Here is a 26434-nt window from a genome sequence, read left to right on the forward strand (position 1 = left end):
GTGAGTTGAAGTTACCCAGGTCAATTATATAATGTGGAACTGCAGGAACTAACCCTTCTGGGATTTCTATCACATAATCATTGGTTTTGCATTTAACATCAAAACTTGACATCTTGAGATCTCCAGGGAAGGGGAAAGTAAAAAGTTCAATTAAAATAATTTTTATATCTACCAACATGTGAATTCTCATCTTTCTCTATTTTTATAAATTTATTTTAACCCGCATATTTATTTATGACAAGCTTCCCCCCCACCCCAACTGATAGTAATTTAAAATTGTAAACTGGAGTAAGCATATGTTGAGGGGAAAATGGTTAATGTTATTCCTGACCAATACGCCCAATGTTTGAGCAAGTTTAATATGATAATAAAAATATGAACAATACTAATACTGTTACATTTTACCAAATTTTGCTGCATCTACGGTGCTCATTATATTACTTCATTTCCTTTTGCTGCAGGATGGGATGCCTTTACTGACTGGAAGGATGTCTTGTCTGGTGGTGAGAAACAAAGAATGGGGATGGCACGAATGTTTTATCACAAGTGAGTGGGCTGTAAGGTTACTGCCAGACTAATTCAAGGAAAGTGGCCGCTTACTTAAAATGATAAGTATGCCAAATTGTTTTTTCTGGTCATTCATGACACGTGGGTCATCACTGGTAATATAGTCTGTCCCTAGTTCCACACCATGTATATTTGCAGCAAATAGCAACATTTGAAGACTGGCCACCACTGACTTTCCTTAGATCTTTCACATAAAATTGTATTACCATTGTTGCATACTTGCTTTGTAAAGTGTTAAACAATTGATCCAAGAACCTAGCTACCAGATTGGGTATTAAATTTATATCTGTCAGTACTGCATAATCCAATTGAGACAGGTGATCAAACTGTTTCCTTTAGAGGCAATGAATGATAATGCAAATATACCCTTATTTGGCCTCTGTTTAATGGATCCACTACTTTGTTGAAAGGAGATAACTGGAGGAATCTCATCTCTATCTCTTCTATGGATATGTTATTTAATACTGTAATCATCTATTTCCAAATTAAATAGCCTACTTGCAACTCAATTTTCAGCATTTTCAAGGCAGCGTGGTATTTTCATAATGTTATTTTGTGGAACCATAGCAAATAGAAGCAGGCAATCTGGCCCTTTGAGCCAGCACCACCATTCAATATAATCATGGCTAATCATACAAATTCAATATCTCTTTTCTGGTTTCTTCCAATACTCCTTGAACTATTTAGCCTTTGGTATTATATATAATTACGACTTGAATGTTATTAGTTATTTGACCTTTACTGACTTCAGTGATAGAGAATTCAACAGGTTCATCACTTTTATAACAAAACTTCAAACACAACATTCGAGGGTTTGATCATTTGCTTAGCTTGTTATTGAATTCTATTCATCTTGCTTTTGTTAAACAGCTTCAGTGGTTGGATACTTGTGAATAGAGGATGACCATGCATTAGTTTTGATTTTAACTCAACTGAATAAATGAAACATGACAAAAAGAGAAGACAAGGGGGGAAAAATGTAGTAAGGTTATTATGAGATTTTTTTTTAAAATAACAAATTCCCAAATGAAATTAGAATAGAAACCCACTGAGTTTAGTGAAGGATGTTGGAAGGGAGGAAGTGTGGAAATAAGTACCATTTTAGGTTTAGTTGTACATTCCATCTAAGCAATCGAATAGAAGTATTCCTATTAAACAAAGTCAAGCTAGTATAGGTAATGGGATAATGGGATCCGAACCAAATTAAACATTATTTCATATCGCTGTACTGTCAATTTAAAAGTTTCTCATTTTACATGTTACAAAGGATTTATTTTAACTTAACATCCCATTCTTGCTTTCCTTGATGCACTTTGACTTTAATGAAAATTATGGCTTTTAATTTTGAATATCATTAGTATTTTACAAAATTTGGTCTAAAGTAAGATCAGGTTAAATAAATACAAAATAGTTAATAAGAGTTTTATGGTTTACTAAGTTTATTTAATTCCACTTAGACCAAAATATGCATTGTTAGATGAATGCACAAGTGCTGTGAGTATTGATGTCGAAGGAAAGATATTTCAGACTGCAAAAAATTCGGGGATCTCATTGCTGTCAATTACACATAGGCCATCTCTCTGGTGAGTACTACTTTATAAATTTCTATTGGGAAATGTATGCTTGCTATTCTGTTTCATCCAAGTTAGAAACTATTATTGCAAAATGCCTTAGCATTTGTTATTTCAGATATGTTATTTCAGTTTAAGGCCTGGATAAATGTTTCTTAAGATTGTTAAGCATAATAAGAAGAATCATAATTTGTTCTTGGAACTTCTCAAATTTTGATGCTACATACAGTATTAATGTATTAAAAACTAATGCAAAAATGCAGCTTTGTGCCATCATTGATTTGATGGAGTTGAATCATTTGAGTTCTAAATTACTAAAAGTGAGTACTGTAAATGTAATGTTCAACATGCTTTTGAACTATAGCATAGGAGCAGAATTAGGTCATTTAGCCCACCAACTCTGCTCTGCTATTCTATCACAGTTGTTTTCTTTCAAAGTGTATCCTTAAACTTGTATATTTAAAAATACGTATTTTAATTAGTATTGCCAGGGATGCAACATCCTGCTCTCTGTTCTACAGACTGGACTAGATTATAGATGATAGTTATTTGCAATGTCTTAAAATGATTCTCTTCTATCTCTTTATACTCTAGTTATCTGTCTACTATGTAACATTCTTTACAATATTTTAAAATGTTCCACAGATAAGGGAAAGCATAACAGTAGTGCTTTGAAAGGTTATTCCTGTGGAATAATCTAACAAGACCACTTGGGTAGAACTTAGAAATCAAAATGGATTGATACTTTGATAGGGCTATGATACTTTGAAGAAGGAATAGGGGAAAACAGCTGCCTATTACCTCCCTCATGGTTCCACTTCTACTACCCATTGTGCTTTCCCCTATTCCTCCTTCACCTTTTTTGCCTATCCCCTCCCCCACCCCTTTATCTTTCCCCTTACTGGTTTTTCAACTGGAACCTACCAACCTTCTCCTTCCCACCCTCCCCCCACCTTCTTTATAGGGCCTCTGCCCCTTCCCTCTTCAGTTTTGACGAAGGGTTCCGGCCCGAAACGTTGACTGATTGTTTCCATGGATGCTGCCTGATCTGCTGAGTTCCTCCAGTGTGTTGTGAGTGTTGCTTTGACCCCAGCATCTGCAGAGTATTTTGTGTTTGTGAGACAGGTGATCAAGCTTTTCCTTTAGAGGCAATGACACTTGGGCTCTGCTTGATGTATCCACTACTCTGTTGCAAGTAGACAAAGTGGTGAAGAAGGCATTTAGTATGCTGGTCTTCATCAGTCATGATATTGAAGTTTGGAACAGGGACATTATTATGTTGCAGTTGTATGAACAACATCAGCAATTGTGTTTGCAAATTGGAAGGAGATCATGTAAGATTGATTTAATTAATTTTGCAGGAAATACCACACACACCTATTACAGTTTGATGGGGAGGGTGGTTGGCGATTTGAACAACTGGATACTGCCACCCGACTCTCATTGGCTGAGGAAAAGCAAAGACTTGAGTCTCAACTGGCTGGAGTCCCTCAGATGCAACAGAGATTGAATGAACTGTGCAAGATTTTGGGAGAAGACTCTGTGCTCAGAACTACTGGATCAGAAGAATGATAACAGACAATGGATGGTGAATAATAAAAGCTGCAAAAGAAATACATGACACAAACAAAATTAAAATGAGATTTTCCAATTCATTTAGAATCATTAATCCTTTCAGCAAAACAGGTTTTAACTTTTGGATGTATAACCTCATCACTTCATTAGAATACTGGTAGGTAAAACTTTGGAAAGTTTACATTATTGAAATAACTTTTCATGAATTTGACCGCACATATTTGAAAAATAAAATCTTAAGAGGAAGCTAGAATTTACATATTCTGGATAATTGGTTCATGTTCTGTAAATGCGGTTCTATGCTTTAAGATCTAACGAACCGCCTTTTCTGTTCACTTGGTATCAGCTATCATGTGGTACAAGTGACCAGGATAGATTTTTGATATTGCTGTTACCACACCACTATCTTTTTTAACCACTCTGCTCAAGAAGTTTATCTGCAATAAGCACAAACAGTATTTTGTCCTGTTTGTCAGGATCCATTGTTTTGAGGAAAGGGAGAGGAGTTTGTATATCAAAATATGATTTTATTATAGTGCAGTGTGATTGAATCTCTCATAAGATTTAGCATGCCAGCCATGCTTTTTAAATTGTTATGTCCCTATTTGCTGCTGCTCAAGCAGTATATTCAGCACAGCTTCTGTATTTTTGTTAGGTATGAATTTGTTTACCCACATTCCATAGTACAAAGCATCTAAAATTGTGCTTTTTTTTTTGAAGGTAAGATGGTTTTCTATTTAATTACTGAAGTCCTCTGTTGGTTGAGATCAACCATAGATATTGGGTCCTAGCTGTCTACGTGTTAGGCAAGTCAGTGCAGTAAAATATGAAGCCCAGGCTTGTGCCCCGGAGAGGACACAATCCACCAGAGGTGCAAACCCACAATCCCCTGGGATCGATGGCTGTCTACTAAGATATGAAAAGCAAGCTGTCTCACCCTTTTCATGTGGCTGTTGAATCAAAAGAAATGGCAGAGACCAGTACAGTTTGGCACCAGAAGTGTTGCATGAGTTGCCAGTCAGCGTTGAACTCAATGTAGGACTCTCTTAGGGACTCCAGCTCTAGATTTTTCCTCAGGGGTTTACTCACGAAGCCTTCCCTATGAGTAGGTATAGCCACAAGGCAGTGGAGGTTTAAAATCAGAGTTTTCCTTCTAGATGAGGTGCCAACTGTGCTTGGTGAGTGCCATCTGCCTGAAGCAACTGGCTTTAAGATGTCAATAACCTGTTTTGCCCCTTTAATTATTATAGTGTACATTAACACAATGCGCACATTTTCCTTCAACAAAAGGATTATCGGTTCCATTAATTACATCTATTTTTCCAATGAAAATCTTAGTACTTTGACTTCAAAGAAAAACCCAGGTGAGCTTTGAAAGCAAAATAACAGCAGATGCAGGAAATCTTAAAAACAAAGTGCAGGAAATGCTCTGCAGGATGGGCAGCATCTGTGGTGAGAGAAAGAGTTAATGCTTAAGATTTATGATTTTCATCGTAGCAGGTAAAATGTCATTGTCTGAAACATTAGCTGTTGGCTCGCCACAGTATTTTCAATTTTTATTTCTGGGTTTATTCTTTTCAAAGGTTTTTAAGCGTTTATTAGAACTGATTCATGCAGAGGCTTGTCTCCAAGAAAATGTTTACTCAATGTACTTGGCGTTCTTTACATCTGTACTACTGAGATGCCTAGTTTTATATACATTACTATTTTTAATTATAAACCATCAGATTTTTTAATTTGTTCCTTTCCTGCCAGGAAGGTTAAGTCTGTGGATTTTGTAACTGTTGTTTGGCCATCTAGGGGTGTATTTCTTTGATGCAGAGCTGGTCCTGTATTCAGCACACTTCTCTCCATACATGAAATAAACATGGAATCTATGGAAACTTTGCAATGGGGAATATTAGAATTCAAACCACAACTGAAGCCAGTATTTGAACTGAAAACTAAATGGCTGCCAGTACTCTTGAGTGTGCTCCCCATTAGCTTTTAGATTCTACTAAGTTGTTGAGTTTGAAGTCAGCTTTTTTAATTTATTGTATTAAATTGCAAGGGTCCATTATCATTCCTTGCTGTTCTGTGTAAATTTTACAAATGTACTGTTTGTATTCTTGAAACTCTTGTCTTTCATGATAAGTTGGTGATCTGCATGTACTTGCATGCCATTAAATATTCACAAACACGAAGAAATCTGCAGATGCTGGAACTTCAAACAACACATAAAAGTTGCTGGCGAATGCAGCAGGCCAGGCAGCACCTATAGGAAGAGGTACAGTCAACGTCTTGGGCTGAAACATCAACTGTACCTCTCCCTATAGATGCTGCCTGGCCTGCTGCGTTCACCAGCAACTTTTATGTGTGTTGCCATTAAATATTTTGTTTAATTATCACACTCTTCTAACCAGTCCATACTACTGAACCTCACACTCAGCTTTGTGTTCTAAAATGTGTTTTGCATGATGTATGTAAACTTTAAGTAATATCATGCATTTCTGTGAAAATGCAATGTATAGTAGCTCCAACATTATTCATATGGCTGGACCAGGATGTGATGGAAAAATAGCATGTGCATGGGAATGAACACAGCTATTTAATTTGTGATTTGATAGATTTGTAACTAAAATGAATAACATTTTATATTGAAACTTTAAAATATTAACAATTAATTGCATGATTTGCAGGTCATTATTTTGTTGAGTTGGTAATTCTGGTACAGTTGACCAGCAAAATGGAAATTTTGCATAAATACCCCAAATATTTCACATTTTCCATTGCTATCAAAAAAAATCAGAAACGTTACAACATTTAATCAAGGCAAATCTGTTGTTGGCAGGTGTGGTCAATCTTAAGTGAAAATAAATGATGTGATATACATTTGTAATCAAATGTATTCTCTATTCTGCTTCTGCCAACCAGTATTTACGAATATCTCTTAAAGTGTTGGAGCTGAGAAGAGAATTGGATAACCATACATGAATACAGTATCAAAGTGCAGTAAAGTGCATATTTATTGTCACATCTATTACCAACCAAAGTAATACATATGCAAGGCCAAATTATGTTATATCTAAAGTACTGTTTGTATTAACTAATCTGAAGAGATCTTGGCTTGACTTCAAACGTAATTTGAGCAGTCCAAACACTGCAAGGAGTAAGTTGCATTTTCTGAAATGAATTTAAAAATTACCTCAATGAATGTGAAATTCTGTTTTGCATTTAACTGACTGTTTATTTAATCCGTATGTAAATGCACCGTGTGTATTGTAATTTGGAAAATACTTTTATTGTTATACACATTAAAAGTTTCTGAATCATCAGGAACTTTCATTTCTGTAGTTATTACTTTAAAAAGGCATACTAAGCTCTGAAGTGAAAAGGCAACAAAGACTTGAATTTAGGCACTACTATTTCTGATTCAAGATATCCATGGTTGGTGGCGTACTTTTGAAATAACCCTCATGAAACATGGCTTATTTGTGTGAAATGTTAAACATGACAACAAAGAGTTTTGAAGCATAAATAATAAACTAGTCACCAGATGAACATGAAGTTCAATGGATGCAATTCCTAATGCAGATACCCCTGGGGACTAATATCAAAGATGGTAATTTTACTGGGCAACCCACTCAGTTAAGGATCAGAAGCACAATAACTGAGATTGATTATTGTTCTCCGTGCCTTGTGCTACTAATGTGCACACAGACGCCTGGTAGATCAGAAACAGGAAAATATCATTTTAAAAAAAGTGTACAACAAAAATGCACACACATTCAATTCAAGCATTGTGATACTGGCAGAGCTGTGTGCATTTTGCAGTGACACAACAATTCTTGCTATCCATAAACCTTGGGTATGTATTTAAGCTTTCAATTGCTGTGAGGTGTAACCTGGAGAATTTCCGCTGCCCAAAAGCAGAGGTTATTAAGTCAATTGATGACAAACCAGGAAAGTGAAAGGAACATGATTTTTACCAATATTTTATTGTGTACATAATTTAAAGTAGATAATACAATTTGAATAAGAGGGGAATTGAAAATGTGTTCTCTATCTTTTTAAAATGGTCTTTAAAACATTCTTTGAGCAGATTTTGGTCATTGACGCTAATGGAGGTGGTTTTAAGGTTTTGTTGAATGTTCCATTGACATTGCTTGCATCATCTTATGCATAAAATGCATATTGCCACATTTGCTTTGAACTATTATGTCTCCTCCTGTCCTTCCTGCCTGAAATCCTAAATTTGTTTTGCCCTGCCTTTGATGATGTAATCGAACAGTTTCAGGACAAGGTATCTAAATTTCTATCAGATTCTAGATTCTCTGGCCTAATACCATAGGTAAAATGTCTGATTCTTGAACCTAAATTGGTAAATTTTCTATGCATCCTCTCAAGGATCTTCATTTTCTTCCTAAAAAGTTGTGATCAGTATCAGAATAATATAATCAAGCCTAACTATAAGTTCCTTGCATTTGTCCTTAAAAATTAAGATGTCATATTGATAATTACTATTTTAAGGTGTCCTTCCACTTTCAATGATCTACACCTTTAATTCTCAGATCTCTTGTTGACATTTGTTATAACTCTGCCATTAAGTCCACATTGCCTCTCCCCAGCACCATAAGACAGAGGAGCAGAATTGGACCATTTGGCCCAATGCCTGCTCTTCCATTCCATCATGGCTGATTTATTATTCTTCTCCACAGGTGTTATCAGCCTTCTCCCCATAATTTTTGATGCCTTTATTAATCAAGAACCTCAGCTTTATATGCTTAAGACCATAAGACCTAGGAAACTTAATTTTTTATTTATAAAGATACAGCATGGTAACTGGCTATCTGGCCCACAAGCACCTTGCTACATGTCCCTTGGTAAGTTTTCTCTAAACCTGATAACTTGGTCAGTGTTCCAAGTTCACCCTATCAGAAACTTCTCCTTCATCCTATTTGTCCTTGCCTCAACCTCTTTGCAACTTGACATTGTTTCTTTTTCACTATGATCTGAAACATTAATTTGTTTTCTTTTTCCATAGATGCTGCTGGATCTACTGGATGTTTCCAGCATCTTGTGTTTCTATTTCAGATTTTCAGCACCGTTTTTTTTTTCATTGATTTTCTTGAACTCTCCTTATCTCTTTGGTGTGCACTGTAAACTGTTGCTAGACTGACTCTCAATAGAAACATAGAAACATAGAAAATAGGTGCAGGAGTAGGCCATTCGGCCCTTCGAGCCTGCACCGCCATTTATTATGATCATGGCTGATCATCCAACTCAGAACCCCGCCCCAGCCTTCCCTCCATACCCCCTGACCCCCGTAGCCACAAGGGCCATATCTAACTCCCTCTTAAATATAGCCAATGAACTGGCCTCAACTGTTTCCTGTGGCAGAGAATTCCACAGATTCACCACTCTCTGTGTGAAGAAGTTTTTCCTAATCTCGGTCCTAAAAGGCTTCCCCTCTATCCTCAAACTGTGGCCCCTCGTTCTGGACTTCCCCAACATCGGGAACAATCTTCCTGCATCTAGCCTGTCCAATCCCTTTAGGATCTTATACGTTTCAATCAGATCCCCCCTCAATCTTCTAAATTCCAACGAGTACAAGCCCAGTTCATCCAGCCTTTTTCATATGAAAGTCCTGCCATCCCAGGAATCAATCTGGTGAACCTTCTTTGTACTCCCTCTATGGCAAGGATGTCTTTCCTCAGATTAGGGGACCAAAACTGCACACAATACTCCAGGTGTGGTCTCACCAAGGCCTTGTACAACTGCAGTAGTACCTCCCTGCTCCTGTACTCGAATCCTCTCACTATAAATGCCAGCATACCATTTGCCTTTTTCACCGCCTGCTGTACCTCCATGCCCACTTTCAATGACTGGTGTATAATGACACCCAGGTCTCGTTGCACCTCCCCTTTTCCTAATCGGCCACCATTCAGATAATAATCTGTTTTCCTATTTTTGCCACCAAAGTGGATAACTTCACATTTATCCACATTAAATTGCATCTGCCATGAATTTGCCCACTCACCCAACCTATCCAAGTCACCCTGCATCCTCTTAGCATCCTCCTCACAGCTAACACTGCCACCCAGCTTAGTGTCATCCGCAAACTTGAAGATGCTGCATTTAATTCCCTCATCCAAGTCATTAATATATATTGTAAACAGCTGGGGTCCCAGCACTGAGCCTTGCGGTACCCCACTAGTCACCGCCTGCCATTCTGAAAAGGTCCCATTTATTCCCACTCTTTGCTTCCTGTCTGCTAACCAATTCTCCACCCACACCAATACCTTACCCCCAATACCGTGTGCTTTAAGTTTGCACACTAATCTCCTGTGTGGGACCTTGTCAAAAGCCTTTTGAAAATCCAAATATACCACATCCACTGGTTCTCCCCTATCCACTCTACTAGTTAAATCCTCAAAAAATTCTATGAGATTCGTCAGACATGATTTTCCTTTCACAAATCCATGCTGACTTTGTCCGATGATTTCACCGCTTTCCAAATGTGCTGTTATCACATCTTTGATAACTTACTCCAGCAGTTTCCCCACCACCGACGTTAGGCTAACCGGTCTATAATTCCCCGGTTTCTCTCTCCCTCCTTTTTTAAAAAGTGGAGTTACATTAGCCACCCTCCAATCCTCAGGAACTAGTCCAGAATCTAACGAGTTTTGAAAAATTATCACTAATGCATCCGCTATTTCTTGGGCTACTTCCTTAAGCACTCTAGGATGCAGACCATCTGGCCCTGGGGATTTATCTGCCTTCAATCCCTTCAATTTACCTAACACCACTTCCCTACTAACATGTATTTCGCTCAGTTCCTCCATCTCACTGGACCCTCTGTCCCCTACTATTTCTGGAAGATTATTTATGTCCTCCTTAGTGAAGACAGAACCAAAGTAATTATTCAATTGGTCTGCCATGTCCTTGCTCCCCATAATCAATTCACCTGTTTCTGTCTGCAGGGGACCTACATTTGTCTTTACCAGTCTTTTCCTTTTTACATATCTATAAAAGCTTTTACAGTCCGTTTTTATGTTCCCTGCCAGTTTTCTCTCATAATCTTTTTTCCCCTTCCTAATTAAGCCCTTTGTCCTCCTCTGCTGAACTCTGAATTTCTCCCAGTCCTCAGGTGAGCCACTTTCTCTGGCTAATTTGTATGCTGCTTCTTTGGAATTGATACTATCCCTAATTTCTCTTGTCAGCCACGGGTGCACTACCTTCCTTGATTTATTCTTTTGCCAAACTGGGATGAACAATTGTTGTAGTTCATCCATGCAACCTTTAAATGCTTGCCATTGCATATCCACCGTCAATCCTTTAAGTGTCATTTGCCAGTCTATGTCAGACAATCTTTGGCTGTATATTATATTTCTATTTTTCTCATGGATCTTATAGTATTTCCATTCAGTTGTTGAATATTTAAGTATTTGGGTATAAGGAGCAAATGATGTAGAGAATAGCTCCTATACCCTTCAATCTATCTCTCTGAGTAGAGCTAGGAACTGAATGTGTTCAGTGCATTTTTCTGAAATGTGTTGTCACCATAATGAGCATGTTTTGATTTACAATGACCTTTAAATTGAGGGAATGGAAGCCTTTTCTGACTGAATTTCATTTTTTAAAGGGTGCCCTTAAGGTGTGCAGTTAATGGCTGCCAGCACTTGTGAGAAGTCCATGTTCTAGATGGCACCTGTTCACCGAAATCAAAGTAGTGGAGGACTAGGACATTCCCTAGAGAGGGGTGAATTGGTTGATATCTCTAATGAAGTAGTGAGCAGCAAGTTGAGAGAAGATGGAGAGATCTGTTGCAGCCACTTGGATTGATCCTGTTGTGAAAGAGTTGAGGGTTAATATTACTTGACAGCTCTGGAGAGAATAGTTGAAACATGAGAGAATAGCCCATAAAATATCTTAATGATTGCATATTTGGAAAACCTGAACCTGCCTTCAGGTTGCTTATCTCAGAGGTTCCAGTAGGGGATGAAGACTCTCTGTGAGTAGGGTCGTTGTTCATGTTCAGGAGTCAAAGACAAGCCCTGTTGTCCTCGGGTTAAAAATGGTACCTCCTGTAAAAAAAAAAAGTGCTACACCAACAAAATCACTACTAAGGCACTAATTGATTCACTATCAAAGAAGTTAAATACTGGAGAAAATGAACTCTCCCTGTTAGTTGCAGCATATTATGATCACCTAACTATAGGAAGGATATCAGTAAGATTGAAAGAGTGCAGAGAAGATTTACTAGGATGCTGCCGGGTCTTCAGGAGTTGGGTTACAGGGAAAGATTTAACAGGTTAGGACTTTATTCCTTGGAGCATAGAAGAATGAGAAGGTTTTTGATAGAGGTTTACAAAATTATGAGGGGTATAGACACAGTAAATGCGAGTAGGCTCTTTCCACTTAGATTAGGAGAGATAAATATGAGAGGACGTGGCTTTAGGGTGAAAGAGGAAAGGTTTAGGGAGAACTTCTTCACTCGGGTGGGAGTGTGGAACAAGCTGCCATCTGATGTGATAAATGCAGGCTCACTCTTAAGTTTTAAGAATAAATTGGATAGATACATGGATGGGAGAGGTCTGGAGGGTTATGGACTGAGTACAGAGCAATGGGACTTGCGGAATAGAGTTTCGGCACAGACTAGAAGGGCCGAATGGCCTGTTTTCTATGCTGTAGTGTTCTATGGTTCGAGCATTGGCTAACTGGTAGGATGCAGTAAGTGGGAATAAAGGATCCTTTTCTGGTTGGCTGCCAGTGACTAGTGGTGTTCTGCAGGGGTCAGTGTTAGGACCACTTCTTCTGCCGTATGTAAATGACCTAGATTATGAAATAGATGGCTTTGTTGCCAAGTTTGCAGATGATATGAAGATTAGTGGAGGGGCAAGTAGTGTTGAGGAAACAGGTAGGATGCAGAGGGACTTAGACAGATTAGGAGAATGAGCAAGAAAGTGGCAAATTAAATACAAACCCCATTTCCAGAAAAGTTGGGATATTTTCCAAAATGCAATAAAAACAAAAATCTGTGATATGTTAACTCACATGAACCTTTATTTAACTGACAAAAGTACTAAGAAAAGATTTTCAATAGTTTTACTGACCAACCTAATTGTATTTTGTAAACATACACAAATTTAGAATTTGATGGCTGCAACACAACAAAAGTTGGGACAGAGTTAAAATAAGATTGAAAAGTGCACAGAATATTCAAGTAACACTGGTTTGGAAGACTCCTCATTAAGCAGGCTAATTGGTAGCAGGTGAGGTATCATGACTGGGTATAAAAGTAGCGTCCATCAAAGGCTCAGTCTTTGCAAGCAAAGATGGGTCGTGGCTCACCCCTTTGTGCCAAAATTCGTGAGAGAATTGTTAGTTCAAAAGGAACATTTCTCAACGCAAGATTGCAGAGAATTTAGGTCTTTCAACATCTACAGTGACATCTCAGTGCGTAAAGGGCAAGGTCGGAAACCACTGTTGAATGTGCGTGATCTTCGAGCCCTCAGGCGGCACTGCCTAAGAAACCGTCATGCTATTGTGACAATTATAGCCACCTGGGCTCGGGAGTACTTCAGAAAACCATTGTCACTCAACACAGTCCGTCGCTGCATCCAGAAATACAACTTGGAACTGTATTACGCGTAAAATACATCTACAGAAAGCTAAGAGAGATGGAGGTTTCGCATTACCTAACTTTAGATTCTATTATTGGGCAATTAATATTCGACATATGAAATTTTGATTACTTGATCAAGATACACTATCCATTCCTAAATGGGTAGTATTGGAATTACAATCTGCTCAGGGTTATGCACTTGGCTCCATTTTAGGTTCTTCTTTTCCTTTTGATTTGAAACGCTGTAAACTGATTTGTAACCCGATAGTTAAATATACCTTACGTATTTGGTTTCAATTCTGAAAATTTTTCGATCTTAATCAATTTGGGCTTGCGATTCCTATTTTAGGTAACATATTCTTTCCTCCCTCTTCCACTGACCGTGCCTTTCAAATTTGGAAGACTAATGGTATTTCACGGTTTTTGGATTTATTTTTAGATGGTTCCCTTATGTCCTTTGAGCAATTATCTAACAAATATAGCTTACCAAGAATACATTTTTTTAGATATCTCCAAGTTAGAAATTTCCTAAGTACTATACTCTCTTCCTTTCCGACGCTACCTCCTACATATATTTTAGATACTATAATTAACCTTAATCCATGTCAGAAAGGTCTAACGGCTATTATTTATAATACTATTAAGAAACTTAGGAAAGCTCCATTTGATAAGATTAGGTCAGATTGGGAAAAGGAATTGGGTCTTATTATTCCGGTGGATGACTGGGTGCATATTTTACAACTAGTTAGTACTTCCTCTACCTGTTCTAAACACTCCCTAATTCAATTTAAAGTTGTCCATAGAGCACATATGTCTAAAGATAAATTAGCTCGTTTTTATTCTCATATTAACCCTTTGTGTGACGGATGTCATGGGGAGATAGCTTCCTTAACTTGTATGTTTTGGGCCTGTCCTACTCTGGAAACTTTTCGGAAGGATATTTTTAATATTATTTCTAAGGTATTGAATATAGATATTTCTCCCCATCCTATTACTGCTATCTTTGGATTACCTAAAATTTCCAGTAATCTTTCCCCTTCAGCCCATAGATTGATTGCATTTCTTACTTTAATGACGAAAAGATGTATTTTACAACATTGGAAGGAGATTAATGCTCCAACTACATTTTTTTTGGTTTTCCCAGACGATACTATGTTTAAATCTGGAGAAAATTAGAAGTAATCTTTATGATTCTTCAGTTAAATTTGAACAGACTTGGAGACCTTTTATTCAACATTTTCATTTAATGTAACTTTTTTTTTCTTTCTCTGGCCATATTTACATTCCCTTCTTTTTAACTGTTTTTAATGGAGGTCGGGTTTGAGGACGTGATTGTTTTAAGTTGTTTAACTCTACTTGATACCTAGTTAGCCCATTGCTTTGCTTTGCTTTTTAGTTTAGTTGCACGGTGGTTTTTTTTGGGGGGGGGTTTCCTTATTGACATATTTGAAAATTAGTATGCTATTATATTACCTGGTTATTTTATATCTAAACTGCACTGTTTGTACTAACTTGTTTTTGTGTATTAATATCTCTTGTAAGGTTGTATTGCAACTGTGTATCAGTGCCTATATGGTTTACCTTTTGTGTACTAATTCAATAAAAAGATTTAAAAAGAAAGGAACTATATCATGCAAGGAGGAAGCCATACATCAACTCTATGCAGAAACGCCGGTGAGTTCTCTGGGCCCGAGCTCATCTCAGATGGACCAAAAGACTGTAGAACCGTGTGCTGTGGTCAGATGAGTCCACATTTCAGCTAGTTTTTTTGGAAAAAACGGGTGTCGAGTTCTCCGTGCCAAAGATGAAAATGACCATCCAGATTGTTATCAGCGAAACGTGCAAAAGACAGCATCTGTGATGGGATGGGGGTGCATCGGTGCCCACGGCATGGGTGAGTTCCATGTATGTGAAGGTACCATTGACTCTGAGGCGTATATTAGGATTTTAGAGAGACATGTTGCCATCAAGGCGACGTCTCTTCCCGGGACGTCCATGCTTATTTCAGCAGGACAATGCCAGACCACATTCTGCACGGGCTACAACAGCGTGGCTTTGTAGACACAGAGTGCATGTGCTTGACTGGCCTGCTGTAAGTCCAGATCTATCTCCTATTGAAAATGTATGGCGCATCATGAAGAGGAGAATCAGACAAGGGAGACCACAGACTGTTGAGCGGCTGAAGTCTTATATCAAGCAAGAATGGACAAAATTGCCAATTGCAAATCTACTACAATTAGTATCCTCAGTTTCAAAACGATTAAAAAGTGTTATTAGCAGGAAAGGGGATGTAACACAATGGTAAACATGCCTCTGTCCCAACTTTTGTTGAGTGTGTTGCAGCCATCAAATTCTAAATTTGTGTATGTTTGCAAAATATAATTAAGTTGATCAGTAAAACTATTGAAAATCTTTTCTTTGTACTTTTGTCAGTTAAATAAAGGTTCACATGAATTAACATATAACAGATTTTTGTTTTTATTGCATTTTGGAAAATATCCCAACTTTTCTGGAAATGGGGTTTGTACGATGTTGGAAAATGCATGGTCATGCACTTTGGTAGTAGAAATAAATGTGCAGACTATCTTCTAGATGGGGAGAAAATCCAAAGATCTGAGATGCAAAGGGACTTGGGAGTCCTTGTGCAGAACACCCTTAAGGTTAACTTGCAGGTTGAGTCAGTGGTGAGGAAGGCAAATGCCATGTTAGAATTCATCTCAAGAGGTCTAGAATACAAGAGCAAGGATGTGATGCTGAGGCTTTAGAAGGCACTAGTGAAGCCTCACCTTGAGTGTTGTGAACAGTTTTGGGCCCTTCATCTTAGAAAAGATGTGCTGGCATTGGAGGGGGTCCAGAGGAGGTTCACAAGGATGATTCCAGGAATGAAACTGTTATCATTTGAGGAATGTTTGATAGCTCTGGGTCTGTACTCACTGGAATTCAGAAGGATGAGGGGTGATCTCATTGAAACCGTTTGAATGTTGAAAAGCCTAGACAGAGTAGATGTGGAAAGCATGTTTCCCATGGTGGGAGAGTCTAGGATAAGAGGGCACAGCCTCAGAACAGAGGGGTGCCCTTTCAAAACAGATGCAGAGAAATTTCTTCAGCCAAAGGGTGGTGAATTTGTGGAATTTGTTGCCGGAGGCAGCTGTGGAGGCCAGGTCATTGGGTGTATATAAGGCAGAGATTGATAAATTCTTGATTGGACATGGCATCAAAGGTTACGGGGAGAAGGCCGGTAACTAGGGTTGAGGAGGGGAAAAAGAAGGATCAGTCATAATTAAATTACGGAGCGAACTCGATGGGCCAGATGAATTCTGCTCCTCTGTCTATGTACGAAAATTTGAATGCGCAGAAACGTAAGAAGCTGAAGAGAATCGGGATTTAGTTCAGTACGGCACGGTAGATCCCTCTCTACCATTAGTATAGGTGGCGCTGCTTCAAGAAGGCAACGTCTCTCATCAACGATCCCCACCAGATCCCATCTTCTTGCGGCTGCCATGGCAGGAAATTCATACCACCACCAGGTTCAAGGATAGTTACTTGCATCCAATGATTCAGTTCTTGCACCGACCGGCAAGACCCTAATTGCTAAATTTACTTTAATTACTTTTTAACCTAAAATGGACTTTTTGTTTTGTTTTTTTAAAATGTTTGTTTAAAACAAAAATATTGTTGTTTAATGCTGCAAACAAGTTTTTCATTGCACCTGTCTACTACATGTACTTGTGCATCTGGCAATATATTAGGTTTTATTTATTTATGACTTTTAAACGAGCAGACCGAAATAAACCCACCGGATCAGTAAGCGCTTTCCCGGCGGATACGATCCCATGCACGACTTGAAAGCAGAGGTGCTTCCTTGCATGACTGCCGTGCTACCCTTGTGATGGCACCTGTCAGGTTGGCGGCAGATCATGCCAAGGATGCCGAACAGCCGCGCCGCGCCACACCACCACCTGCCAGGTGCTTGATCAATCCCTGGCGGACGTCACGCAACAGCCAACCCTCTGATTGGACAACTTGCCATCCATCAAGGCGAAGTTGGCCCTTTCGGCCCCCCCGTTTTGCTTCAGGTTGGGGTTGTTTACTTTTTCCGCTTGCCCGGTTTAACATTAAAAGCGCTTCAGTCGTTCGTCCGTGGGGGTTTCTTTTTTAAAATCTTGCTCCGCAGCAGGAGGGTGGCCGCCATTGCCCTACGATACAGGGGTCGGGGCGGGGCTGGGCCGTGGCCGGCTCAGCCAATAGTGAGAGGCGGGGGGAGGGGCCGCGTCGGGCGGTTCGCGCCCCTCTGTGTGGCTGTGCTCGGCTCTGGCGGCGCATTGCGGATCGACGGCGGGGCTGAAACGGCGGCGGTGGCGGCGCTATCGTGGGGGTGGGAGGAGCTTTTGTAGACGGCGCCGACGGGGTGACCGGCGACCACTCCTTCACCTCCCGTTGTAGTGAGGGGATGAGAAGGACGTCGTCTGGCTCTGTCCAGCCTCAATCTTGCCCGGCTCCACATCGGATGGGCTCCCGGCAGAGCCTCCCATCCGCAGGGAGAAAGGCAGTGCGTTGAGTGGCTCTCATTCCCCCGCTCCAGGTTTTATTTTAAGAGGCTTGCTCTCTGAACCGAGTCGGTACAATGGCGGCGCCTGGTCAGGATGACTGCTCTGTCAGAGTGGCTGTCAGGTAAGGCCGTGTGGACAGGTTATCTATTTTTCCGCCGTGCATCGTGTTTTTTACATTGCCAGCTAAATCTTCGATTGCTTGTCATTCAAATACATAGCATTTTGTGTCGTTTTGAAATATGCCGGTAGATTGGATTTTTTTTCAGCGATGAGCAAAGAAGGTCGGATGAAACTGTTATTTTTCAGCCTACACTTCCATGGGTTTGGAATAAAAAGGGAGGGGAGAGAGAAGCAAGGAGGTCTAGATTTCAAGTCATTGCTTGAAGGATTCGAGATGAGAAAACATTACATGCAGCGTTTCAGAACTGGCCGCCTTAAAGATGGCAGAGGTAAGAATCCTCATCAGATTTGCACATTTGAAAAGCTAAGAGGCACAAAGCACCATATCCAGCATTGGACGCCGAGGTTAAGCTAGTTAGATTTCTTTTAAGGCTTAATAGACTGATCGGCTTTATGCTTAAATTATTTTCCATGCGTTGCATGTTACTGTACTAAGTAGTTCGTCTCATCTCAAAGTGAGCTATCTTTTATTTCTATGGTTTGATTTCAAATATTCCGAATGGTTGTTCTGTTACATCATTCTTATTGCTTGTCAACTGTGGGTGCAAATTTTTTTTTAAAAAAAGCAAGGCTGTTTAATGTATAAACACGGTTTTATGCAGGTTCATGCTGTTTTAGTGTTTATCTCTCCAATCACATGATATCAACTCCTCCTCCACCCCCACTCCTCCCAGAAAACGATGGATGTTATTGTGCACAATGTAGTGATTTTTGGAGAGAAAATAAGATGTTGTCCATTGATGACGGCATCCTGTGAAGACACAGTATTAATTGTATGTGTTTTCTGATGACATCCAGCTCTACCTTACAGGACCTTCATTATCTCATGCTGCCTACTTCACAGCCTACGACTTGCCTGTTCTTTGTATAAATGCAGTACTGGAGTTTCCACTGACAAAATGTTGCACTGACTGAAGCCATTATCTTTGAATCCCACACACATTCTGTTGTCTAGCTGAAAATTCCAACTCTGTCCCTGGCTGACAAATGTAGCCAAGCTGCCTGGCTTATCTAATACATGTATAATAGGATCATGTTTTGAGATGTCTATTGCAATGATTCGGGCACACAATTTTCTCTGTGTGCAAAAGTAGGTGTTATGTTTTGTAATGGACTATTTAAGAGCTGATTCTGTAGGGTGAGGCTTGGGGGCTTTTTTTCCAAACAGACGTGATGGGCTGAATGGCCTTGTGGGATATATTTACAGTGACATCTATGTTGTGCAGAATGCTATATGCCTTGTTTGCATCGAAAACTATTCTTCATTCCTGTGGTATAGTTTCAAATATGTCCAAGCTGTTTCTCTTGATTTCAACAAGAAATGGGGAAAAAATGCCTTCAGGAGAGCCATTGGTTCTGTAATTTCATTTACTTACCTCCACTATTAATGTAACATTGACCCTAATTGACCTTTGCTCAAGCCTCCGATAATCTACTGGAAAACCACTGCCACACTTGCTCCCTTTTACAGTTTGCAATTCTAGAACATTCCTGGATAGGCTTTGCTCTTCATTAAATAAAGTGCATCCAAAACATTGCAGCATTTGTTCTCACTTGGACCAGGTCACCCTATCTTGCACCTTTGTTCTTGTTGATCTGCTAATTTTTCGATATTTGTGGTCCTTGAATTTTGGCCTCTTGAGTATATGTGTGTGTATATTATGTTGTATTTAAATAAAGTAACTTTTGCAAAGCCCTTTCTGCTGAAGATTTTCAATTATCTGTCTGACTTTCCGCAGCCCCTTGGTGCCTTTGACGTTGCTTAATCTAACCCTTTAACTGGGTATTTGATCACTTTTTGTATCTCCTTTTGTGGTTTGAAATCAGATTCCATTCATTAATGCTTTCTCAAATGTTTTGTTGCATTTGGTGCATTTAGGCCCATTTCAGAAGATGTGTGTGCTTGTGATCTTTCAGGTTATGCAGTCGAAAAAGCATTTTGAGACTACTTTTGTGTTCTTGTTTAGGGTTTGGTATTGCCAGCCTTTCCTTTGGCAGATTTTGTGTCTTACTTTGAACAGCATGCCTTTACTTGTCCAATATTAAATTTTAGGAAAGGTCCGGCAATTTAAAAGGAAACTGCAGTCGCTTCAATACACTCTCAAATGAGCTCTTTGAACATAAAGTGTGAAACTACTTATTATAGACCAGTTATCTCCAAAGGCAGCGAAGAGTCATCTCTTGAATTAATTCTTCAATCATTTCTGCGTGCAGCTGATCTCCACCATGGAGTTCCAAATGTATTACATTTTGAGTTGTTATGTTGAATTTTGGAGGACCTAGTTAATGGTATTCATTTTCCAAAATTACTTAAATCCTTTAATTAGATTATTTGCGGTATTCTGTATACTAATAATCAAAATAGGTACAGTCGACCTTCACTAATCCGACTACCTGTAATCTGGTTCCTTCGATAATCCGGCACTGATTATATTTAAGGTGATCCTTCTGTAGTTCAGTATTTTCACTAATCCGGCACTCCTCAGGTCCCAATGGTGCCAGATTAGTGAAGATCGACCTGTACTTGAAGTAAATAGAATAAATTGGTGTATTCATCTGTTCTTCATTGAATGATTGTTTTTAGAAGAAGAAGAAGAATCTGAACCATTTTTTAAAATATAATTGTCATGTCTATTTGCTTCATTCTACAAAATAGTTTTGTCAGAAATTACAAAAGTGGAGTGGAATTTTAAAAAATTTATACTGGATAGATTTCACTCCACAGATGTGACTTGCTGATTCTTTTGCTGCAAACAGTCTGCTGGGAGAACTCAGCAGCTCAAGCAGCATCTGTGGGAGAAAAGGAATTCTTGACATTTTATAGTTTGCTTCTGAATATAACTTTTTTGTTTGGTTTAGAATATAGCACAAAAAATTTAAGCTAGAAGTGGGACTTCATTGGCCATCTTCAAAGTTTTTTTAAAGATTAGTTTAATGTGTAATGTACATTGAAACCTACAGTGAAATCAGTTTGAAATCTGGGAGGAAACCCTTCTGGTCATGAGGAAAACGTACAAACACCTTTCAGACAACATCAGGAATTGAACATCAATTGCTGGTGCTATAAAGTGATTGCACAAGCTGCTACGCAACTGTGCAGTCCTCTTTGGTGTTTGGTGAGACTGAAAATATGACTGTTCAGGTCCTGTACAGCAAATAAAACCATTACTGTAGTTGTGCTTTAACTTGAAACGGTGTTGGCGAATGTGATTGTAAGATATTGACAATCAGCAGAAAGGGCATTGAACCTTCAAAGCCCATTCATTCATGTAAGAAACAAAACAGAAATAGCCCTTTCAGCAACTTGCTCTCATTTTCTATCATTCGGTAAGACCATGACTGATACTTTGAGTCTCACTTTCCAGCTTAATCTTGTATCCCTTGATTTCTTAAATATCTCAAACATTATCAAAGTATCATGGTGAACTTTTCCATCAAAATATTAAGCATCAGGTATCTAATACCGCAGTACAAAAATTCTGTTGCTGCTATGATAATTGGTTTGCACTGTGGCTTTCAATGGTGTTAGAATTTTGCTTGATTCGATATTTTCATGTTGAGTTTTAACATGCCATGGAAGAATGTTTGGAAAAATTATTTTGTACTTTGGAAGGCCCAAGTATCTTACTAATTGATAGATGAGAGCCTGCGACTAATTAGGGAAATCAGAATCTTGCCTTCTGTATCAACGACTGACACAAATGTGAGTTCTCAAAGAAACAATTGTGTAGTTTCATTTTATACTGTTGGCACTGCAGCTCCTTGTACAGACTGATGCCTGTTTTACTGCTAAGTATAGTTAGTGACTTGTGCTGATGAGGTAAATAGTATGCATTGTATTTATGTACTATTTTACCTCAGAAATCTAGTTTCCATAAATGTTTAGCGTTTTGTGTTAAATATCAAGCATATAGTATCTCATAAGGCACTCTTTGTTACTTTTAGACAGCCCATCTTCATTCAACTGTCTACCGAAAATACTTTCCTTACTTTCTATTAATTTCTGATTTGTCTATGGCATTGTGCGTTAATAACCTTAACTCTGTTAAATCAGTTGTTTATTGTTAATGCATCAAGTTAATAAAGTAAAAATGATGCTGGAAGTTCTCGAAGATTAAGCCACGTATTTGTGGAGAGGAAATGTTTATTTCAGTTGTGCAACAGCCTTGGTATGATGCCTTTGGAATTTATGATCCGTTGATCAACCTTTTCCAAAATATTCTTATTTCAGAGCAAATAGGTAATTCTGAAAACCATTCAGGATGCCTTTTTACTATAAATCCTGGTTTGTAATTAGCAATTTTAGTCAGTTATTTCACTCCAGTTCTTCCCAAACAGTAGGTTAGAATCTCTTAACAAAGGAACATTAATATGGAGTTTACTCCCTTGGAGCTTTATCTGTTCTGCAGTGATGCGATGGCTGTTCTGTAACTTAATTCCATGTGGCTAACTTTTATTTCAGTATCACTGGTTAATAATTAAATTAGCATCATATTTCTTCAGTGCCTTGAGCTTCTGAAATGCGATGTACAAGTGCTTGCTATCTTTGCTTTTGAAAGTCTTATTTTATCATTTTAGCTTATACTGTTTGCTCAGAATTCCTTATCTGGGTGAAAATCAGCAGCTTCAACTAACTCACTTTCTACATTTTATCAGAACTGACCGGTTCTGTAGAATATCTACCTGTGATACCAACACATTTTTTCTCAGCTGATGCTCACTGATCTGACGGGCATTTCCCAGAGCTCTAATATGTGCTTTGCAGTTTGTATGTGTCCATTTATTCCAGGTACCAGCTTCTGTCATAAATCTGTCAATCAAGTGGCTTCATCAACTGCTCATCAGCAAAGGACCCATTCTGTCATTGATACTCTGTTTGCTTTCTTACATTCCCATTTCTGATTTAAAGGTTTTCAATCTGAAATAGCCCTCTGTTTCTCCTTTCACAAATGCTGTCTGATCTGCTGAGTTTATAGCAACTTTGTTTTGCAGGATCAGCAGATTTAGGATGAGCAGTTTGACCAACTACTCCTCTTTGTGTTTCAATGCTTTTTTCAACCACAATCAGACGCTGATGATTTTGTTTCTTTGGTTTTATATAAGGCACAGATTCTTCAGTTTATTATCGTCCGTGTTCAGTATCAATCTGAATAGAAACAATTAAGCAAAAGTGGCTTTCTAGTTTTTAAGTGTAGGGGATTGATTATACTTTTTGTCTGGCAGTGATAGAGAGGATAAAAATTGAAGTACAAGATTTGACTTGAGTTTTTAACATTCCTCTTCAGTACAGGAGCCTCCTTAATAGTTTGGGTGTTTGATCCAGTTATTTCAGCACCAACCTCCCTGTCCCAGGTCTGTGCCTTGATGTGCTTCAAAAACCAGCAAGATGGAGCCTTTACTTGGCACTGAGCAGATAGCAATTTTTTTTTAATAGGCAAAGCAGTCAAACCAAGAGATTTGGACACAATATTTGAATATGATGTTGAAAGTAACAATGAAAAAGGGTTATTGTCAGTGCTTAACAGCAGTTGTTGTTAAACTGTTGCTAAGTGTGACTGTGTAGAGTAACAAAATCTTGACTTGTTAGGATTTGGAAGTTAATCAGTTCTTGTTCTACAGATATTGGTACAGACATCCTTTAGTCGAGCTCACAGTAGGTGGTGGAACTGGGCCAGCTGGCTTACACTCCCTGTGATTAATCATAGGAGCACTAAGATCTGTTATCAGTAAACGCAATGTTAAAGATGTGAAGAGGGTTTGGATAGATGAGTCGTTGGCTGTCACATTTTTGAGTTTTGTTGGAACATTGTTCCAGTTACAGCCTTAATACATTCCCATGAGGGAGACAGGTGGAGAGAATTCAAGCAAGACCTTTCAGGAAAGTTAAGAGCATTTCACAGATGATTGACACAAGATGACTAAGGAAAGTGGTGAGATGTGGATGGGTAGTAAAGATAAGGCTACTGGCTCTCAGCAGAGGAAGATGTTGTTCTAATTCTGGATGGGATAAAATTGATGAAGTTCAAGGAAGATTTAAGGTGGATAAATTGTCAAGTCCACATGCAATGCATCCTTGGTTGCTGACAGGGAGTATAGGTGATTAGAAATATTCAGATAAGGATGTAGAGATTAGGAACAGTAACTTCAGGCTGGTAAATGTGATCTTGGTGTTGGAAAATGTTTAGGAAAGAGTGAGGATAGAACTGAGCAAGTTTTTGATAAATTACCACATAGCAGGCTGTTCAATAAAAGGGACTGTAACAGCATTGATGGAAAACTAAATGAAGTAATAGGAGGTGTAGGAGTGAAAGGTTACTTCAGACTGTAGGGAAGTATATTATTTTGAAAATATACATTTTGAAAATTGATCTTTTACCTTACTGAGTCTGCACTGACCAACTTCCGCCCATTTAATTTAATCCAATTTATATTCTCTTTACATTTCCAACTCCCCACCTCCCTCCCAATTCTATAACTCGCTTACATACTAGTGGCAATTCTGAGTGGCCAGTTAACCTGCCAACTGGCATTTCTTTGGGATGTAGGAGAAAATGGGAACACTTGGAGAAAACTCTTAAGGTCATAGGCAGAACATTTAAACTACACAGAGCAACCAAGGTCAAGAATGTTCCTGGATTACTGGAATTGATTTCCCTGGAAGTTGGTACCAGGCAGGAAGAAAAAAGAATATGGGGGCAATAAAGTCAAGAGTACAGAACAATGGTTTGAGCAAGCAAAGGACTTTTGGTAAAAGAGAAACAAAAAAAACGATGCTACAAAACTGAAATAAAATGAAAATCATGGAAATGATAAATCAGGCTATGTGTTAAGGACAAGAAAACTTCACATTTTAGGCCAATAATCTTTCATCAGATTTGAACATTAACTCAGGTGCTTTAACTCGGAACATTTCCAGCATTTTTATGTTCTTTTATCTTTGAATGAAACACAGACATTCCACCTCTCCCGGAAGTTCCGGGAGTCTCCCGCGTATTGATAGCGGCTCCCTGACGCCCGCAAATTATAAACAATATCCTGGAAATTGATTTTTTTTGAGAGAGACAGAGAGAGCGAGTGACAGACCTAGTGAGAGAATGACAGAGAGAGCATCCTGATTGGTCTTTCTTTGTGCGAAGTGGATATCAGTTTTCTCTGAGGGCGGGCTTTATAGTCGACCTCTCTTCCTCTTTCATTGTCCATCAGTTCAGTTTGGTGTCCTGCAGCGCCATGGCAGAGTGTTCCAAAAAGAGAAAATATAAAGCGTACTTCACCCCAGACTACACTAAAGTGTACCCCTGCCTAATAGGGGTAAAAAATAATGACAGTTTTGCTCGCTGCACTATTTGCAACAGTGACTTTTCTATTGCCCATGTTGGGTTAGGACTGTAAAGGACATGTTGAGGTGAGTTTATCATGTGTCATTCGTTCATTAGCATAACTAATGTTATTTAAACTAGCTGGCTAGCTGCTAAGGAGCTACTCTATTGATGTCCTACGTGATGAGGCCAAAAACTCCCTGTAGATTTGCTTAAAGTTGTAATAGAATAAAAAAAGACTCCATGATAATATAATATAATTGTGAATCTGATGTCTTGCAAAACTAACAAATTCATTGACACAGACTGCTATGAGGTTGAGACTTCTGGCAAAATGTTCAAATCTGCCAAGCAAGCCACATCACAGTACAAGGAAAGTTTCCAAAAGAAATAGAAAAGCAATTTGCATGAGCATTTAGCTATTAGCATTGAGACTGCCAACAAAATACTCAACAAGGAATATATATATGTAAATAGTTTCAATATGAGATCAATTAAATTGTTGTGTTCTTTCATAATCAAATGTCCTATATACATACGCCCTTGGAGGTGGACCAGGGTGGGGGGGGGGAATTATGGGGTTGCGGGGGGTGGGGGTGATGGTCCTACCTCCGTGAAATGAGTTTTTGCAGGGTGGGATGGTGCTTGTCAGAATTATGCCTATTTCCCTACATTACACTTGAGGGGGAAAAGTGTAGAAGCTTCAGAGAATGCAGAATGACTTTCTGAAATGTGGATGAGGAAGCCAATAGAATGGAGAAGCTGAAGCTGTTTTTCATGGAAATAAAGGAATTTGCGAGAGAATTGGGTAGGGGTACTTAAAGATATAGACTGAAGATAGATAAACTGTTATCAGTAGTTGGATCAAGTTAATATGAAGATTACACAAAATGACACGAGGAGTAATTCCTACTTGCCCTGTTTTTTTGTCTGTGGCCATCAATTTCTCAGAGGATATATCTGGGGTCAGTGTATCCGTGCAGTCACAAAGAAAACATGCCTACATCTCTGCTTTGTTGGGAAGTTTGAGGAGATTAGAACATCACCACAGACTCTTGAGAATTTCTA

General features: G+C 38.8%; 2 protein-coding genes across 5 annotated transcripts in view; both read left to right on the plus strand.

The window, feature by feature from the left end:
- abcd2 (ATP-binding cassette, sub-family D (ALD), member 2) overlaps positions 1 to 7031 on the plus strand; it is a 45051-nt gene extending 38020 nt beyond the window's left edge. For both annotated transcript variants that reach the window (XM_072241160.1, XM_072241162.1), the window contains 3 exons: positions 462 to 546; positions 2025 to 2150; positions 3500 to 7031. In XM_072241160.1, coding sequence (XP_072097261.1) covers positions 462 to 546; positions 2025 to 2150; positions 3500 to 3710 — 422 coding nt within the window. In that variant the 3' untranslated portion in view covers positions 3711 to 7031. The remainder of the gene's footprint in view (positions 1 to 461; positions 547 to 2024; positions 2151 to 3499) is intronic.
- Positions 7032 to 17617: 10586 nt separating this feature from the next.
- LOC140186827 (kinesin-like protein KIF21A) overlaps positions 17618 to 26434 on the plus strand; it is a 132211-nt gene continuing 123394 nt past the window's right edge. For all 3 annotated transcript variants that reach the window (XM_072241438.1, XM_072241441.1, XM_072241439.1), the window contains exon 1: positions 17618 to 17991. In XM_072241438.1, the coding sequence (XP_072097539.1) occupies positions 17945 to 17991 (47 nt within the window). In that variant the 5' untranslated portion in view covers positions 17618 to 17944. The remainder of the gene's footprint in view (positions 17992 to 26434) is intronic.

Source organism: Mobula birostris, chromosome 23 (assembly GCF_030028105.1).
Source record: "Mobula birostris isolate sMobBir1 chromosome 23, sMobBir1.hap1, whole genome shotgun sequence".
Taxonomy (NCBI): domain Eukaryota; kingdom Metazoa; phylum Chordata; class Chondrichthyes; order Myliobatiformes; family Myliobatidae; genus Mobula; species Mobula birostris.